Source organism: Thermobia domestica, chromosome 7 (assembly GCF_964235325.1).
Source record: "Thermobia domestica chromosome 7, izTheDome1.hap1.1, whole genome shotgun sequence".
Lineage (NCBI taxonomy): Eukaryota > Metazoa > Arthropoda > Insecta > Zygentoma > Lepismatidae > Thermobia > Thermobia domestica.
In genome coordinates, this window is record NC_137460.1 from 254,165,654 (window position 1) to 254,185,701 (window position 20,048).

The 20,048-nt window shown below is 35.6% G+C and overlaps 2 protein-coding genes across 7 annotated transcripts in view; one reads left to right on the plus strand and one right to left on the minus strand.

Moving 5' to 3' along the window:
* The window catches only part of LOC145690832 (uncharacterized), a 294,099-nt gene that overhangs the window by 165,374 nt on the left and 108,677 nt on the right, over nt 1–20,048 (plus strand). The window lies entirely within an intron of this gene.
* Nucleotides 1–20,048, minus strand: part of LOC145690834 (uncharacterized) — an 82,925-nt gene that overhangs the window by 53,433 nt on the left and 9,444 nt on the right. For 3 of the 5 annotated variants that reach the window (XR_014132290.1, XM_081766165.1, XM_081766166.1), the window contains one exon: nt 16,012–16,587. The exons of the other annotated variants lie outside the window; for them this stretch is intronic. Coding sequence is in view for 2 of the 3 variants with exons in the window: in XM_081766165.1 (XP_081622291.1) it covers nt 16,119–16,587 (469 nt within the window). In the remaining variant the exon portion in view is untranslated. Of the gene's footprint in view, nt 1–16,011; nt 16,588–20,048 lie in introns of those variants that run through there. 5 annotated transcript variants of the gene reach the window in all.

Sequence of the window (20,048 nt, forward strand, 5' to 3'; positions counted from 1 at the left end):
TGGATTCCTGCGCTCCATCTCTGGAGAGTATGAGAATTAAATCAATCAAATGTTTACTGAGGGGCAAAAAGAAACGTTTAATCTGAATAAGACATTGCAGAGGTGCACAAGCTGTGAATACGAATAGTGCATAGTGTAAATAAAGGACGACACCGAAAGAGAAAGCCAGAAACAGCTGTTAAACTTACAAAAAATAGTAAAAATTGTTGAAGTGGGAACATAAAATACAAACACAACAAATACGCGGACAACTAAACGTTCATCATGTCATGATGTTGGTGTAATGGTTAAGGTGCAGGCTTACAAATGCAAGGGTCGCCAATTCGAATCTTCAGTAAGGACATTTTTAAAAATTTTTTTGTTAATAATACATGCAGCTCATGAGAGATGGTAAAAGAGGTCGTATTTAGTTTTTCGTAGCAATTGTTATGAAATGTTTAGTACTGATAATACTTTTTGTCTTTGCGCATTGCTTTTGTTCTTTTCTTCATTTCAAAAGAGAAGAATATCCGAACAAATGCCACCAAAATTCCTCATATTTTGAATGTAAACGCCATTTGCAATTAGTAAAGAATAAAAATTGAACGTTCCGACGTAGCTGCAAAAAGTAAAAAGAAAAACATGGAAGCGGACCATACTCATGGTTATTAAAAATACAATTTCTACATGCCTTACACCTCCCGACCACGTTTCTACGTTAGCAAGTAAGAGGTTTGTGTTTAGGTTAGGCTGATCAATACGTTTTGCAAAGGGGCCCGGTTTAGCTCTGACGCACCACAGGTGCGAGAAGGGAGAAGGGAGCAAAACACTTTTTCTCTCTCCCTATGTGTGTCTATTTATCTGTCTATCTCCATATATATAACGCTATTTGTCAATGCCATAACCACCCTAATTTTCAGCGGATTGAGACGAAACTTGGCACAAACATTAATTGTTGAAATATCTTGAGTTCATTAACCAGAATAATCAGATGAAAATGTTCAAAATGGCGGCCCTTCAAACTCTTAAAAACTTTCAAAGGAACCAAATTTCGCCCATAAATAGGTATTCAGAAAGTTTGAATAACTTTTCCTCTTTTACTGAAATATTTGTGTGCAGAGACTTATTGAAATATTGGACCCGATTAATCGCATAAAGAAGGTTCACGCCCTTTCGCTACGGTCAGGCTTTTTTTTTTTTTGCAGGAGGGGGTTATTTTGGTATCGGGACAAGATGATTGTTAGTGATGATATGAAATTACACATTGAAAGTGAAGTAACTTGTGAAACGTGTTATTTGAAAGAATAATATAATAAATGTGCTTTCCTCTAACACAGAGAACTGTAAATCATGTATTCCGAGTTCGGGAGCGTGAATGGCGAGGAGTGTTATTTGATTTGCTTTTTAGTAACACATTGCATTGCAAATAAAGGTAGGCAACATTAGTGGTAAGTAAAACAATAATAACAATAATAATTATAAAAATAATAATAATAATAATAATAATAATAATAATAGTTGTTTGTGGCAAGCCAATATCTTCCTCAATTCTTGTTCAAACGCAATAATTGTAACGCCGTATCTCCCTTACAAATAAATACTAGCAATTTATATCGAGAGAACGGGAAATTGTAGAATGATGGGAGCAACGTTGGACAGTATGCACTCATAGTACTCAGAAAAATAATGCAGAATAAACGAAGAGTCATTGTAACGGGTAGTCATGGAGCTACGGCAGAGCCCTCTTTAGGCAAAATGTCGATAACTTATATCGAGAGAACAGGAGGTGATAGTGAGATGGGACCAACGTTGGACACCGTCGACCCATAAGGCGCATCGAAATAATTAGGGGGCGGGCGCCAGCCAGCCTTACTTATTTCCACATAATAATATAAAATTATATTGTCGAAATACACACACGAGTTAGCTAGTAATATTTCATATTATTATTATTATTATTATTATTATTATTATTATTATCGACAGCGTCTTTTCATTACGTGTGCATGTTTGACATGAAGCCAAAGAGAAGATCCATCATTCGTAGAAAGAATAAGAATAGTCAGTTACTTCAACTGTGAACGACGGCGAGAAAAACGAAAAGAGTGCATACATGTAGAGAAAACAAACAACACTTTCTCTCAAATGGATAAAAAATCAAGCCGAGATAGATTCGAACTCGCGTGGACGGCGCGAACAACCAGTTCATTGTCCACATTTTTTTAACTGACTCACCGAATGTGTTTTAGTAACTTACTTATTGCTAATTTTACTTGCTTCACTCGTTTAACTTGCTTTTTCTAATAACTTATAACAACAGGACACGAACACAGAAACATCGAGTAGAGTTAAAAATCATAGATGGTCTCCCGCCGGAATTCAAACCCGAGAAACTATACCCCAAAGCCGAACGTGCTAGCCACTAGACCAGCGGGGAGGGCATCGCTCACTTCCTGTGTCGTGAGGGATTACGACCACTGTATTGCCAGCTATCACCTCTGTGGGTTGTATATTATGGTCACATGTTTCTTCTTTGCAGGAAGAGTTAAACCCACATTCTATGTAATACATGAGGTATTTAGACCTACATGCTCTTCATATAATGTAATAAAAGGGTCATGCTGGGAATAAGAAAAATAACATTCCTTGGACAAAACGGAAACTATAGGCATCAGAAATATTTATCTAGGAGGCATGCGCAGTAGTATATTTCAGAATAGTTACTGTTTAGTTCAGTAAACGAAGAAAGGGGTATAAAAAAGCAAATATGTCGTGTCAACGAGATCGACCAAAGTTGACAGAGGCGGAAGTAGATGTGTAGTAATAAAACAACTTGGTTAAATTGATAATTGTTTCTTTATTCTGTAGTAGATCGTATCACAACTTTACGGGAGAGCAGAGAAAGACTTACTAACGCTGTCATATAGTAAGCTTTAGTAACACGATCATACAGACACAAATGGATGTAACTGTGAGTACTACAACTTGGATTTAACGAAAGCCGTTTAGATATTCAGTGGTTTGCAGGGTTGTATAAGACACAATACATTTCATCATACCTCAGCTTCCAGTAACTAGATACATGCAATTTCTGGTTACATACTGAAACTGCTGTCGGATTTTAATACATGACGTATTGCAGGATACAAAATGCTTTGCATTACTTGTTTGTTTGTAGACAGCTACTAGCTTAGTGTTCTGAAAGGTTGTGTATATACTAGAGATAGCCAACTCCGGAATTATTACTTTCCGGACTCCCGAAAGTAAAACTGGACAAATTCCGGAATTCGACAAATTCCGATTTTGGAATAATTCCGGAATTCGACAAATTCCGATTTTGGAATAATTCCGGAATTCGGAAAAATCCGGAATTTAGAAATTTCTGATTTCGTTAACATTCCGGAATTCGGAACAATCCGGATTTTTCGAAATTCGGAGTTTTTCTCAATTCCGGAATTTTCTGAATTCCGGATTCTTCCCAAGTTCCGGAATTCTTCTGAATTAGGGAGTTTTACTGAATTCCATAAATTTCCGAAATCCGGAAAGTGAGTTCCGCTTCCAAAAAAATGAATTTATTTTGGTTGATATGAATCGTGGTGGAAATAAGTCTTTGACCAGGTAATGGCGACTGCTTTGAAAGAAATAGAGAGTATGAGAATTCAATCTGTCATATTTGTAGTTTCGTGTGGAGAAAAATTAAACTTGTGAACCAACGGTTTAAGAAAAACTCAAGTTATTAATGTAAACTTTGCCGACATCATAAAAGAAATACGAAAGACATTTTTAATCGAAGAAATATAACATACAAGTTTGCAAGCGGAGACAAAGAAAGCTAACGTAACCAGACTAAAGACGAATCGTTTACCGCGTAGCGATCAAGGTCAAGCTGTTTTCGAGGGCGAGTTTCGAGTTGAGTCGAGTTTGACAATGGATCGCTCGCTCCTTCAGCTCGTTTTAACTCGTTTTGAAATAATGGCCTGATTAGACTGGAAAGCGAAAGCCATGAGAAATGTAAGCAGTGATGTGGAATACTTTTAGTGTTGCTCACGGCAGGGGTGCGTCTCGTCTCGTAATTTTAGTGCATCTCGTGGGGCAATTTTAGTGTATCTCGTCTCGTCTAGATAACGAGAAGGCAAGAGTTTTTTTTTATTATTGTTACGAGACAGCCTCAAATGTCGTAATCACCAATATAAGTATATACTGTAGTTCTTAAAATCAAGGCTGAGACCTGCACTGTCGAATTCTTGACCCCAAGCAGAAGACCAACTCGGGTAGTGATATCAACCGGCTCGGCTCGTATCAACTGAGCGAACAGCTCGACTCGGTTCAGTAGGGGAGACGATGACCCGAGCCGGCTCAATTGGAACGAGCCATCGACTCAGCTCAATTGAGCTGATGGCTCGAGCTTTCTCGGTTGGGATGGGTTTCCTACTCACCTCATGTGAACTGGTTCAAGCCAGCTAAGTTGAAACTAGTCCATCGGCACGTTTCGATTCAGCTCAACTAAGCCGATGGCTCAAATCGGCTCGGTTGGGTGAGCTGTTGGCTCGGCTCACTTCTCGGTTCGGTTCGATAGTGAATGAGCTGTAAGCAGAGCCGCTCGAGCCGTTGAGGACCCTAAACCCGGTCCCAGCTGTTTTGAACATGTTTGGCTGAAGCCTATAACTTTTAACAATTTTTGGCTCGACCCCGAATACTTGCCCCTTCGGAACTCAAACCCAGAACATGACCGATGTCCTTCACTCCTGCAGACTTCTCGAAGACCGAGATCGACAGTCAATTAGCTTTTACTATTCAGATACAAACCGTATATCTTTTAATTATACACGGTGTTGATATAATAATAATAATAATAATAATAATAATAATAATAAGAAGAAGAAGAAGAAAAGTTTTAAACTTGCCGTTGAAATTTGGCAAAACTTACTTAAAAGTAGAGATTTCGGGTAAAGGGTTCCGTACCTTCAAGACACACCTGTGCAACTACCAACATTTTAAATTACAACGTTCCATTGAAGTTTCATGTAGAAAGTATTCTACTGTATGTTTTAAGGAATATAACTGTAATTAATATAACTGAATATCACGCAACAGTAAGGCATATAATAAACTAATTTTTAGGATATGCAGAGGTAAATATAAAAGCTTTGCTACAAAATACCTACACAGAGCATAATTCAATGAGCTCTGAAATATAATGTAACGAAATAGCCTATGAGATCAGTCTGCAGAGCAATTGTTACTTAAAGAATGGACATACATTATTTCAAGAATCGAGACAAGACGGGAAATGTTTACCCTACTTTTCGTCTCCTCTCGATTCTCATCTCCAAAGAGAGACGAAAATTTTGAGTTAGCCTTGACCCGTCTCGAATGTAAAATGTTAATTCTCATATTATTTTATTTGTTTTAGAAACGAGATGAGAAACTCCTCTTCTCGTGAGCAACATTAAGCCAAACCGAAATATTCTTTCCAAATGTCACGTTTCTGCTTGTAATGGTATGACCTGAGCGATAATTAGCTCCTAGCTTTTAATCTTCTACGAGATAATAATAATTATTATTAGTTTATTATTACTACTATTATTATTCCTGAAGATTTGATAGTTCAAGTATTGAAACATCTGAGTATTCAAATATCTGAATATAATAAAACGTATGTTCTCGCCGATCAATCGCCATCAAAAATCCTAAAGTAACAAAAAAAATACAATGTGCATTCGCACAAGCACCTTGACCACTGAACCGTGATCGCTACGCGGTAAAAGATTCGTTTTTAGTCTGGTTACGTTAGGTTTCTTTGTCTCCGCTTGCAAACTTGTATGTTATAATTGTTCGATTCAAAATGTCTTTCGTATTTCTTTTATGAGGTCGGAAAAGTTTACATTAATAACTTGAGTTGTTCTTAAACAGCTGGTTCACAAGTTTTTTTATCCACACGAAACTACAAATAGGACAGATTGAATTCTCATACACCCCATTTCTTGCAAAGCAATCGCCATTACCTGGTCAAAGAATTATTGCCGCCACGATTCATATTAACCAAAATAAATTCATTTTTCGGAAGCGGAACTTTTACTTTCCGGATTTCGGAAAATTATGGAATTCAGTTAAACTCCGGAACTCAGAAGAATTTCGGAACTCGGAAACAATCCGGAATTTAGAAAATTCCGGAAATGAGAAAAACTCCGGATTTAGAAAAAATTTGATTTTTCCGAATTCCGGAATGTTAACGAAATCAGAAATTTCTAAATTCTGGATTTTTCCGAATTCCGGAAATATTCCAAAATCGGAATTTGTCGAATTCCGGAATTTGTCCGGTTTTACTTTCGGGAGTCCGGAAAGTAATAATTCCGGAGTTGGCTATCTCTAGTATATACACAACCTTTCAGAACACTAAGCTAGTAGCTGTCTACAAACAAACAAGTAATGCAAAGCATTTTGTATCCTGCAATACATCGTGTACTAAAATCCGGCAGCAGTTTCAGTATGTAACCAGAAATTGCATGTATCTAGTTACTGGAAGCTGAGGTATGATGAATTGTATTGTGTCTTATACAACCCTGCAAACCACTGAATATCTAAACGGCTTTCGTTAAATCCAAGTTGTAGTACTCACAGTTACATCCATTTGTGTCTGTATGATCGTGTTACTAAAGCTTACTATATGTCAGCGTTAATAAGTCTTTCTCTGCTCTCCCGTAAATTTGCGATACGATCTACTACAGAATAAAGGACCAATTATCAATTTAACCAAGTTGTTGTATTACTACACATCTGCTTCCGCCTCTGTCAACTCTGGTCGATCTCGTTGACACGACATATTTGCTTTTTTGTACCCCTTTCTTCGTTTACTGAACTAAACAGTAACTATTCTGAAATATACTACTGCGCATGCCTCCTAGATAAATATTTCTGATGCCTATAGTTTCCGTTTTGTCCAAGGAATGTTATTTTTCTTATTCCCAGCATGACCCTTTTATTACATTATATGAAGAGCATGTAGGTCTAAATACCTCATGTATTGCATAGAATGTAGGTTTAACTCTTCCAGCAAAGAAGAAACATGTGATCATAGTATACAACCCACAGAGGTGATAGCTGGCAATACAGTGGTCGTAATCCCTCACGACACAGGAAGTGAGCGGTGCCCTCCCCGCTGGTCTAGTGGCTAGCACGTGCGGCTTTGGTGCATGGTTTCCCGGGTTCGATTCCCGGCGGGATAGCATCTATGATTTTCAACTGTTCCTTATGTTTCTGTGTTCGTGTCCTGTCGTTATAATTTATTAGAAAAAGCAAGTTAAACGAGTGAAGCAAGTAAAATTAGCAATAAGTAAGTTACTAAAACACGTTCGGTGAGTCAGTTAAAAAAATGTGGACAATGAACTGGTTGTTCGCGCCGTCCATGCGAGTTCGAATCTATCTCGGCTTGATTTTTTTTCTATTTGAGAGAAAGTATTGTTTCTTTTGCTACAGCCACTCTTTTCGTGTTTTTCGCTGTCGTTCACAGTAAAGTAACTTACTATTCTTATTCTTTCTACGAATGATGGATCTTCTCTTTGGCTTCATGTCAAACATGCACACGTAATGAAAAGACGCTGTCGATAATAATAATAATAATATGAAATATTACTAGCTAACTCGTGTGTGTATTTCGACAATATAATGTTATATTATTATGTGGAAATAAATAAGGCTGGCTGGCGCCCGCCCCCTTAATTATTTCGATGCGCCTTATGGGTCCACAGTGTCCAACGTTGGTTCCATCTCACTATCACCTCCTGTTCTCTCGATATAAGTTATCGACATTTTGCCTAAAGAGGGCTCTGCCGTGGCCCCATGACACCGCATGACAATGACTCTTCGTTCATTTTGCATTGAATACGCTTATTTTTCTGAGTACTATGAGTGCATACTGTCCAACGTTGCTCCCATCACTACAATTTCCCGTTCTCTCCATATAAATTGCTAATATTTTGTTTGTAAGGGAGATATGGCGTTACAATTATTACGTTTGAAGAAGAATTGAGGAAGATAATGTCTTGCCACAAACAACAACTATTATTATTATTATTATTATTATTGTTATTATTGTTTTACTTACCACTAATGTTGCCTACCTTTATTTGCAATGCAATGTGTTACTAAAAAGCAAATCAAATAACACTCCTCGCCATACACGCTCCCGAACTCGGAATACATGATTTACAGTTCTCTGTGTTAGAGGAAAGCACATTTATTATATTATTCTTTTAAATAACACGTTTCACAAGTTACTTCACTTTCAATGTGTAATTTCATATCATCACTAACAATCACCTTGTTCCGACCCCAAAATAACCCTCTCCTGCAAAAAAAAAAAAGCCTGACCGTAGGGAAAGGGCGTGAACCTTCTTTATGCGATTAATCGGGTCCAATATTTCAATAAGTCTCTGCACAAATATTTCAGTAAAAGAGGAAAAGTTATTCAAACTTTCTGAATACCTATCTATGGGCGAAATTTGGTTCCCTTGAAAGTTTTTAAGAGTTTGAAGGGCCGCCATTTTGAACATTTTCATCTAATTATTCTGGTTAACGAACTCATCAAGATATTTGAACAATTCATGTTTGTGCCAAGTTTCGTCTCAGTCTGCTGAAAATTAGGGTGGTTATGGCATTGACAAATAGCGTTATACATATACAGATAGATAGATAAATAGACACACACAGGGAGAGAGAAAAAGTGTTTTGCTCCCTTCTCCCATCTGTGGTGCGTCAGAGCTAAACGAGCCCCTTTGCAAAACATATTGACCAGCTTAAACTTAACACAAACCTCTTACTTGCTAACGTAGAAACGTGGTCGGGAGGTGTAAGGCATGTAGAAATTGTATTTTTAATAACCATGAGTATGGTCCACTTCCATGTTTTTCTTTTTACTTTTTGCAGCTACATCGGAACGTTCAATTTTTATTCTTTACTAATTGCAAATGGCGTTTACATTCAAAATATGAGGAATTTTGGTGGCATTTGTTCGGATATTCTTCTCTTTTGAAATGAAGAAAAGAACAAAAGCAATACGCAAAGACAAAAAGTATTATCAGTACTAAACATTACCAATAATTATTACTACGAAAAACTAAATACGACCTCTTTTACCATCTCTCATGAGCTGCATGTATTATTAACAAAAAATTTTTAAAAATGTCCTTACTGAAGATTCGAACTGGCGACCCTTGCATTTGTAAGCCTGCACCTTAACCACTACACCAACATCATGACATGATGAACGTTTAGTTGTCCGCGTATTTGTTGTGTTTGTGTTTTATGTTTCCACTTCAACAATTTTTACTATTTTTTGTAAGTTTAACAGCTGTTTCTGGCTTTCTCTTTCGGTGTCGTCCTTTATTTACACTATGCACTATTCGTATTCACAGCTTGTGCACCTCTGCAATGTCTTATTCAGGTTAAACGTTTTTTTTTTTTTTTTTGCCCCTCAGTAAACATTTGATTGATTTAATACTCATACTCTCCACGGATGGAGCGCAGGAATGCCAGACTCGAAAAATAGGTGTACATTTACTTTCCTGACAGATAATACTGGTATATGAATTGCGAATGTCACATATTCAAACATAGGGCTGCCAACTGGCCGATTTTTCACCTTCCTCTCCGGAAAAATTATTTTGATTAAAGCCGGTGACGAGTACAAACTTCTCACCAGCCCTTTATGACCGGTTTTTTCAAATTTGTATTTAGTTCAAAGCAATTTCATCTAGTTCGAAGTATAGATGTTGAAAAAGTAGCTGTCATTCTGTAATCACAAAACTGTTACGTTTACCATCTATCAACGATTAATATATTTTGTTCACCTGTTTAGATAATTTTAGATGGATGACAGGTACTGTATCAGGGGAAATTTGAAATTTACTTTCAAGTAATTTTATACATTCATTAAGAGTGGAAAAGGACTTCTTAAAGAAATTTCCTGTAATTGAAGTGGAAACTATAGGCCTTATCCAGAGTCCTTCTGACGCGTGATTAGTGACATTCTACAAAGTCCTGCAGTCGTCAGGCCTTTCGTATTTTGCTAATCATACGTCAAAACGATTCTGCATATGGCCCTATATGTTTAAAGAATAAATTTCATTTTCCGAATTCAAAATTGTCACGTGAAGATTATTATACTTTTGTTCATTTGTTTCGATAATTTTAAAGAAATGGTAGTTACCGGTAAATACAATCAATTCATCAATGCCGATTGATCAATTTCAGTTTCTTAGCAAAATGTATCTTTAAGCTTATTAGTGAATCTTCTAAGGACATACAGAACATATCTGCTAATGCACTTTTGTTCAGTATAGTACATTTCCTTTCCATGGATAGGTCGAACAGAGATACTTCACGCCTAGACCTATATCTCAGGGAATTTTGAGGTGCCGGCTTTTATTTTATAGAGTTGGCAACTCTGTTCATGCATCAACACACACACATGTGCGTAAAAGAAAAAACTACATTCCAAATCATCTGTCTTGGTTGTTACGCAATGCACGATGAACACACATACTTTCACATGAGGCGAAACAATGTTTGTCAATGCCATAGTTCTGGAAAGCAACTTTGAAACCCGCCAGATGTAGGAACAGCATATTAGCTCGGAGGGGTCCAAAGCATTTGACGGGGGTCCAACACGTCTACGTAATATTGAACCTGTCTTATACTGCACCCGAAAAATCGATAAGTAATTCTTAATTGTCACCTACATTTTAGAAAAATGATAGAACGGTTATTTTTATAAGAAAGGAAAGAGTACATGATGAGGCACAAAATAAAATATTGTGCCTACATCAATCATTTCTCTGTTAGACAAGCATAGTTCGTTAGGAAAGTCAAGAAATGTTAGTCAAGTTTCGAAATTTTTGGGAGGTCCGGACACGGTGGCTACGCCCCATAGCATTGCTAACTAGTACCAAATTCAGTGTGGTGTTCTCCATCATACAGTTTTATGTGGAAATTATTAACAGCATAAAATGTACTTATTTTCTAAAAAGAAATACATATATACTACAATACTATCCACAGAGAGAGGGAGTGGATTCTACATGTTCACTTATTAATATTTGGTTCACAAATTACTGTAGAAGAAGCCTTCATTATCTATATAAGCTAAGAATTAACTTGTAAACGCGGGTCCAATTTCAATTGTTTTCTGCTCTCGTACATATTTCCTTCCTTATTTTGTAATTCTGCTATCACTTTTTTGTCATTATATTGATTTGCTTCAGTATAGTCGCGTAATATAAAAATATGAATGCATAAAAACAAATTCCATTTGTTAATTGGTAGTGAAATAAAAATCAGAAAGCTTATTGAGCGCGAAAAACCTTCATCTTCACTGGAAACCGTGCTGTGTTGCAGAAGCACTGCAACGACCAGACCCTTTAACTTCTGAGATAGGAGAGACTGAACATTCGCTCCAATTGCCGCGCTGAAGGAATCTGGTTGTTGTAAGCGCGCTGCAACGCAATATAAATTAGAGGCTCCGTGATGGATTGTCTTTCGCTTTTTAAAACAGATTAAAGGAACGGATAGTTAAAGAAGTAAAAAATATGTTATTTAAAGTAGTACCATTGCTGACATTTTCTTCTTGAAATACTTTGGTCGTTGCGGAAAGCTGCAACACTAACATTAGCCGCCACTGAGCGTTTTACCTTTTTCAAATACCATGTTTTCTGCTCCCTCTTAGATATGTCGTACGTGTGTCTTATCGTGTCCAGCAGTATCCTGTACTACAGAGTCAATTTGTATACTTACTTCGTTAAGTTTCTTTTTTATCTCCGAGTTTTTAACTTTCAGATTCCATACCACACTTTAAAGCATATAGTTCTTCATATATTAAACTTAGTATTTCAGGTGTGTTACATTTGCATTCAACATTTTCCAATACACATTGATTGTCATTTCTCACTGTTGAACTAGAAGTTACCATTTCTCTTGATGTTGCTCTTGTGATAATAGTATTTTTGTTTCTAATTTTAATTTCACATGGTTTACATACATTTTGAACACTATTTCTTTCGGTTTTGTCCCAAGTATCACACTTAATTTTATTCTCTACACGGGAAGCCTCAAAACTCTTACCTACCAGTGCCGCCATCTTTAGTAAATTTCGATATTCATAGCTCACACTTACCCTAAGGAAAGTTGCAAAATACTTCCAGTATTCTCTGTAATCTAAAACTCATTCGATAATAATCGAGTTTTGCGAGTAGGTTTGCTAATTTTGTCTTATCATTTCAAAATTAAATACATGAGGCAACATGATCGAGTTACTAGTAATATTAACAACTTAAATCTATAGCTAATAGCTATACACTTTGTCTACTAAGCAAACACAGATTCAGAAATAATTTGGATTCTTCCTAATAAAGAAAATTGATGTTGTGTGCCTTTCTTTTAAACTTCTTGGCACCAAACAACTGTCAGTCCGGGCATAAATGAAAACTATTTCCGATGGCAGTGTGGTAACCACTCTTAATCCTAAAAACAATTTGGAGCAGTTTCAAAGCGACATCGTACTGCAGTGAACAAAAGCAGAAAATGGAAGCACCGAGGAACATCAAACGTGGACCGTGATTAAACCTAAACTTGAACCCCTTACGCGATATTCTACTGGGAATCGAACATGGAGTTCCGTGAACCAAGGTAGCGTGATAGAATCTAGCACAGAGGGGAAGCTGCATATTAGTCTTTTGAACTAAATAAAGAATTTATCACTGATCAATGAAACTTATTTTAAACTAATATGTTGTGACAATTTTGAAAATAGTTGCTTCGTCAGAAAGTAATATAGTACATGATGAAGCTATGTATTCAGTTGGTGAAACTGTCACAAAATATCAGGTTTTAATAAAATCGGGTTTCTTCGCTCAGAAATTAGTTCGTTGCTTAATAATAGTTTATAAGAATCAAGTCTGGCAGAGTGGAAAATATTGAAGCATTTTCAAATGAAATTATTGATATTTATATAGTAAAGTTGAAGAAGGAAAATAATAATATACATTCTGGAAGAAGATTCGTAATCTAGAACAACAAATTCACTAATACAACTGACTCGTACTTCAAATTTTCTAAACATTCCATGCTGATTAGTCCGTATTTCTTTTCACGCAGGTGCACTTTTTTAACTGAGCTATATAAAAATGCATAACACTAAAACTACAACATAGAAATGTTGTTTGCATATTACGTTTTACATTTCTCAACAATGGAGTTTCACATTATTAACTTCGTAATAAATATACCGGTCTATCTTGTTCTGAAAATATCTATTGTCACGAACTCAAAACTTTATGTCCAATCTTACATATCCGTAAATGTGAACTGAAGAAGACGGAACCTAACCATGACACAGAGCAGAGTATGCAATGTTACTTATTCGCCTTCAAATACGGAAAGAAGCAATATTTTTTTTCTGAATATCTTACTTCACCTTCATAATAACTATGTTGTTATTAAAAACTGTTACATAAGGAAATCTTTGGAGTTAACACTTTTGTACAATAATGATATAATTACGGAGACCAGTGCTGCTTGGGTAGGGATCAATCCATATTTCACCACAGAAACTTTATGAGGTTTCAAGCTAAAATATATGCAGGTATACAAACTCAGTATTTCGTTCAAATTTTAGAGCTCTCACAGAAACGAACGTGACCCTGTTGGAACAAAGGCACGCACCCTGGTCTACTGGCTAGTTGGTAGGACTTGAGTCTAACTTGTACAGATTAACGTGGGCATATTAAATCAATAATTAGCAGTTAAGATATATATATATAAACATGGAGTTTGAGGTTTCCTAAACCTCCTGATAATTGGTAATTCTTTCATTCGACATAAAAAATTACGAGAACTCATCCAAGAATACTATGGCTTTCCAACCCCGTGAGCTAAAATTTAGGTCCTTAAAACTGACATTTCAAAAAGCCACTTAAACAACCGCAGTAAGACAATAATTTCACCCTTTTGGAACACTAATATGAGTTAATTTAACGTATCTGCAATTTTGGGACACTGCTCAGACTCAGAGCTAAAATGATCTCTGTTGGTAAAGGTAACTGGTTCGTTATCAGTTCATCCCAAGTGGGCTTTATGTGGGCAAACATTCTGTGCGAGGATATGCTCAGGGTTCTACAACTTTCTTTCCCTTTCGGTCTATTCTCATTATCATCATTATTTTCAAATCCTGATTACTTAATGATGCAATAGACAGTATTTTATACTGGAGAAACTGTTGAATTCCATTTTCCCTAGAGAGCAATATTTATCAGGAAAATAATCAACTTTTACTCAACTAAACTGGTTATAATTAATTTGTAAGCCAAAAATCAGTACAACAATGGGTTTAAGGACAAACTGCAAAATCATTATATTTATATTCTAAGATTCAAACTGAAACGAAAAACTGTTCTTGATTTTGTTTTAGCAAAAGAAAAATATTGTATGATACGATCGGTAACACAGTAACGTTTTGCGTCAATACAGAGTTACGATTCACTTTGCGATTATCTGCATAGAAATTACGATGGCTTTTTGCATTCCTTGCCTTGCGTTGATCTACATAGAATTTTGTGGAAAGTGATACAGAATTAATTTCAATCACAGCAACTAAAGATACTCTTGAGGTAAGTAACATAAAAAGCATTTTACCAATGAAATCCACAAGTTAATTCGGAGTGGAGTAGCGGTGATAAATTTTACGATCGGAGATATCAATGTATGAAAAGTTAAGATCAATCAAAATATAGCAATCACTAATTCTTCATTGGCATTCATAACCGAATATTTTGTGTACTATAATTATATAATCACAATTATTTCTACTATCAATAACAAAACTAGCTATATACAAGGCGAATGGTAGCCCGTAAAGTTAATAAACACCGGTGCCCTACAGAAACCTCCCTATAGGTCCCATGTGACCTATTCGGCACTTAATATGTTATTAACAGACAGTCCAATGATGAAATATTGTAATGCTCCACTCGCATCCGGATAATACAGCTTGATGTTTTTTGTTTTTGTCAGAGCTTTGGATAGTTTTTTTTTTCATATTCCAATAAGTTACATCTTTCTGTTATGTTATATCATGTTATTTATTACTGTATTTCTATTTTAAATTGGGACCTCAGTGGTAGAGCGTTCACCTTTGGTGCTTGGGGTCCCGGGTTCGATCCCAGCCCCCGTCAAGCGAACTTTGTGGTGGACAAACACCGTGCTCGTGGGTTTTCTCGGGGTTCTCCCGTTTCCCCCCAGTTTCTTCATTTCACCATTCATCATCACCGTCTCCTTTAGCCTAACCGGCATAACCGTAGGACGTAAAACTCAAAGATTTCACTTCATTTTTTCTATTTTAATTTGCTTCGCAATTAAGTTTTAACAAATGCTTTCTCAAAGAACTTTTTGTACTGTAATTTTTACCGCAATTAGCGCATGAGTATGTTTTCTCTCTCGTATGTGTTAATACGTGATTCTCAAAACTATTCGAACGATAGAATTTTTTCTCACAAACCCCACACGAATATTGGGGGTCCTTATGTGTTAACAAGTGAACTCGCAAGTTTATTTTTCCAGTGAAGTTTTCCGCACATATGTCACATGAATATGGTTTCGTTCCTGTATGTGAGAATAGGTGCTGCTCCAATGATCTCTTAAGAGAGAATTTCTTTGTGCAATTACCGCAGGAATATGCCTTTACATGATAACCTATATGGCTTCTTAAGTGATTCTTGTAAGCGAATGTTTTTCCACAGAACTCGCACACAAATGGTTTCTCACTTCGATGTGTTAATATGTGCACATTAAATGAGGCTCTTGTGACGAATGTTTTTCCACAAACCTCACATATAAATATCACGTTGTTTCTATGGGTGAGTGAGTGTTCTTTAAAAGTGGAAACACGAGTGAATGTTTTCCCACATTTATCACATAAAATAGGTGTAACACAAGTATACGTCAATGAATCTACGTAAGATCTTTCAACTAAACGTTCTCCGCATTTATCACATGAATATTGCCTTTCAATTCTGTGTATTGATGAGTGTTTATGCAAAAGGTCCTTCCCACTGAATGCTTTTCCACAAGTCTTACAGGTGTATAGGTTCTTAGTTGAATGATAATAAATGCATTTCCAAGTTAGAAAGTTTTCTGAACGTTCTGCCACAATTGTCACACAAATATGCTTTGCGATTTGTATAAGAATCCTTAGTGAAGGACTTTCTGAAATATACAGACGAACCTGATTTGTTAGTTGAATGCTTTAATAAATGTTTTAAGAATTTTATCCTTTGAACAAATGGTTTTCCACAAGCCTTACAGAAATAACGACCGTTTACACTACGTGTCATTGAGTGATTCACTGACATCGAAGCTGGTGAATCCTTCTTGCTAAAATCCTGATATATGCGCAACAGTTGCGTTACTTGGGGTGGTGTATGTTCTGTTATATCATCTTCTTCACTGAACTTCTCCGTACATCTTTCGGAAGTATTATTATCGATTACAGGGAATGGCGGTTCAGTAAATTCACAATAAGACTCACTGCTACACTCACAGGAAGATGAAATATTTGTCCTGAAAAAAATCGAATTTGCTATTACATGAAATGAATTGTATTTACGAAAATGTACCATATAGCTGTTTAATTTTTTTCAATATTATCATTTAATTTTTGAACATAGATCTGTAAGTAAAAGTGTAACTATCTTGCACCCTAATAGTGCATACTTTTGAGCAAATGTGTCTCTTTTGACGAAATACACGTGATATTATACCAAAAGTAAATTACATAACAAATACAGAATGTATCAGATTGAATTACAAATGCTTGTAAATCGCATACAGCTGAAAAGAGATGAAACAAAAGGTGAGATTAAAACCGTCGGGGCAAATTGAATGGAATGTGCTGCTTGCTACATGGGCAGTCGGTTTTACTAAAAATAAATAAATATTAAAAAAATGTGGGACGCTGTTCACAAGATGAATATTATTTACGTCTGAGCTCTTGGACAGTTAGAGAAAATGTCATCTGTTTGTAAGTAAAAATCTGATCAAAATAAAGAGGTAAAACAAAATATGAGATAAGAAAGTACTACATGGTGTACTAAATGATTCCTTTTGTTTTTTTGCCATAACACGAGTTTTTATGTAGCACTGGCAAGTCACTTGAAAATTTTAAAAAGGCAACTGTCATTTGATGTATTATTGAAAATATCATGCAAAAGTAAACACCTTTAATTTGAAAAATGTAAACTTCAACTAATTATGTGCTAACTGCAACTTGTTTAAAAAGGTGAATTCCTTCCCTGCCTACCTATTTTAAAATGTGAATATTTTCGTCAATATCTGAGAACTAAAACTATAAGAAAACATCTATCTATTATATCTTGGCCTTTATTCCGGTATACCGAAAATTAAGCAGAATCGATCGAGCATTTTTGCTTCTAATGACCAATACCATCCGTCTGCAAAGTATTGTCCTTCCTACCTAATATATACTATACTGGCATACTTCTATTATCCATACGTAGGTTCAATTTCGTTACATCGTACTACCCGTGAGAGGGTTAAAAAACAACAGAAGGTTGAGATGACGATCAAGATGTGATTCTGATTAACATAATTTGCCATTCAAATAAACCTACAATTGGAAATTTTAAACTGTGATCTTTACTTCTAATACGTAAATTGTGAACTTGTTTGGAGCAACGATATTTTTAACACACAGATATATATACTAAACATTTAAATGGGAATTTACTATAAATAACGAACAACAAGAACTTATATTTAGTTAGAAATGTTGTGTGCTAAGATCCCAATGGAACCAAAACATGTATCTCGGATTATGAAGTACTCTGTTTGCACCAGTAGCTAGATTACTACGATTTTTTAAAACGCAAGCTGATATATCTATTAGGAAATGCCAAACAATGGAATTTCTACCCTAGCAATATAACCTTGTTCTTGTGTTGGAAGAAAAATGTTATCAATACATGATCTGTTAAATTATTTCAATCGGATACATAACGAAACACATATAGGAGAGACAGTCTGAAAGTTTGTGTTAAGTAAATAACAATAATAACTAAATAAATAAAATCACAACAGTTAAAAATAAAAATCTAAAGAAATATGGTAAATGGTAAATATAGTTTGATATAAGAGGACATGCTATTTAAGTTTTGGAATAAACAGATTGGGAATAAATTTCAAAGTTTCTTTTTAACAAAAAAAATGCATTTCGTTAAAGCTGTTCATATCTCTATGTAAAGCTCAAAGATTAACGTCCCTACATTTTGTCACTCAAAACATTATCAATAATCGGATGCCAAAAATAATAATACTCTTCTGCACCTGGCTGTTGGAGAAACGATAATGTACTTCGAAAAATCCTAAGTTTCTTTGTTCGGAGAGAAATGCCAATTACAGATTAAAAACGGCAGAGAATCAATTACTAACAATCCCTTCGACATCGCCAAGTCCATTCGGTTTCATTCACTTGAGTATGTGAACTGCCTTTGATTTTCTTCAATATCCCCCATGTAGTTAGTTAAATAAAGTATTGCCTCTTCTAGATGTAAGTGCGTATAAAATGAAGATTCTGCATATAGAAAAATAGACGATAGTGTGGAAGAAATGTTACATACCCGGTTGATAGGCAAATTATAATGTTCTCAGGCGGATTTTATTAAATAAACAAATTACTTACTCATATTTTTACTGCAGATCCGGCAAAATTACTTGAAAGAGCTAGAGATTCTTGTGAAAGAAAGTAGTTTTATATTGGGGATCAACTATCAAATCCTTTACTTAAGCACTTATTCTTCCAAAACAAAGACAATTATAGGAATTTATCCTTTCGTGACAACTTATATCTGGCTAGTGGTCCTTATTTCTTAAATTCGCGAAAAAATTAAGTATCGAGTCACAAGGGTGGAAACTACATTCTATTAGTAAGGAATAAATTCGAGTTTCCTCGTCTCAATGTGGATAATGTAAGTTTTCAACCGAGTCAGCAGTGTTCGTTTCCAGAACGGATCTCGCGCTCTTAGCAATCCATATCCATGTGATGAACCATGTTCCATATAGCGTCCCTATTAAAAGGTATTCTAATCTCAAATCAGATAGAAACACTTATCTGTTTATTTACTTCTGGAACAATTGCTTTCAAAACCTCGTAAGACCTAGTGAACTTTTATCAGTAAGATATCTAGTGGAATATATCTCTTAACTGTATAGTATATTTTTCCTCTTTTTGTAAAGATACTTCTGCAGAAAAGGAATTTATGTAAGAAATAAGAGAAAGCACGTCGAATAAACGATTTTGTTACAGCGTACGTTAAGGGCATGGTTCCCAGCATTGACACAAGTATAAAACAATATATTTCTTACAATTTTTTTCTCAGATACTCACATTGGTGTTTTATATATGGAGGACTTAAGTTTAGTTGTATCACAAGTAAGAGACGTAAAATATATTAGTCTGCAGAAAATTAAATTGGGATTTTCTCCCCTTTTCAGCGTCCAGTCTATCAGACGTAAGCTTATACGTTGACTGGATTCCAGCCATGTAGGTATTCACCGGTAATCGAACCGTAGCTGACGATGGGTATATAACCATCAGGCAGCTATTTTTTCATTCCACCAATGCTATATGCATAAATTCAAACTCCATACATGATTTATTTATTGTTCTTTCACTGGATATCCACCAGCGCTTGAAATATAATAAGAACTTCTTGATATTTGGCTTGAATTACGCTGTAATGTAAATATAAGAAAAGACAGACATGATGTACTATCGTTCAACGAGCGATAGTTCATTACATTTCTCGTCAGGTTATTTCTGCATATATATATATATATATATCTCCAGGAATTGGAACTTACTACAATAAACCAGTAAAACCAATGCAAGTGTCTTAGAAAAATATACTTTTTGTAGAATTGAGACGTAAATCAGGAATTGTTTCTAGATAACTATTACATTTCTCGTCCAGCAGCGGTTTCATGGGAAATGAAATCTTTAAGTT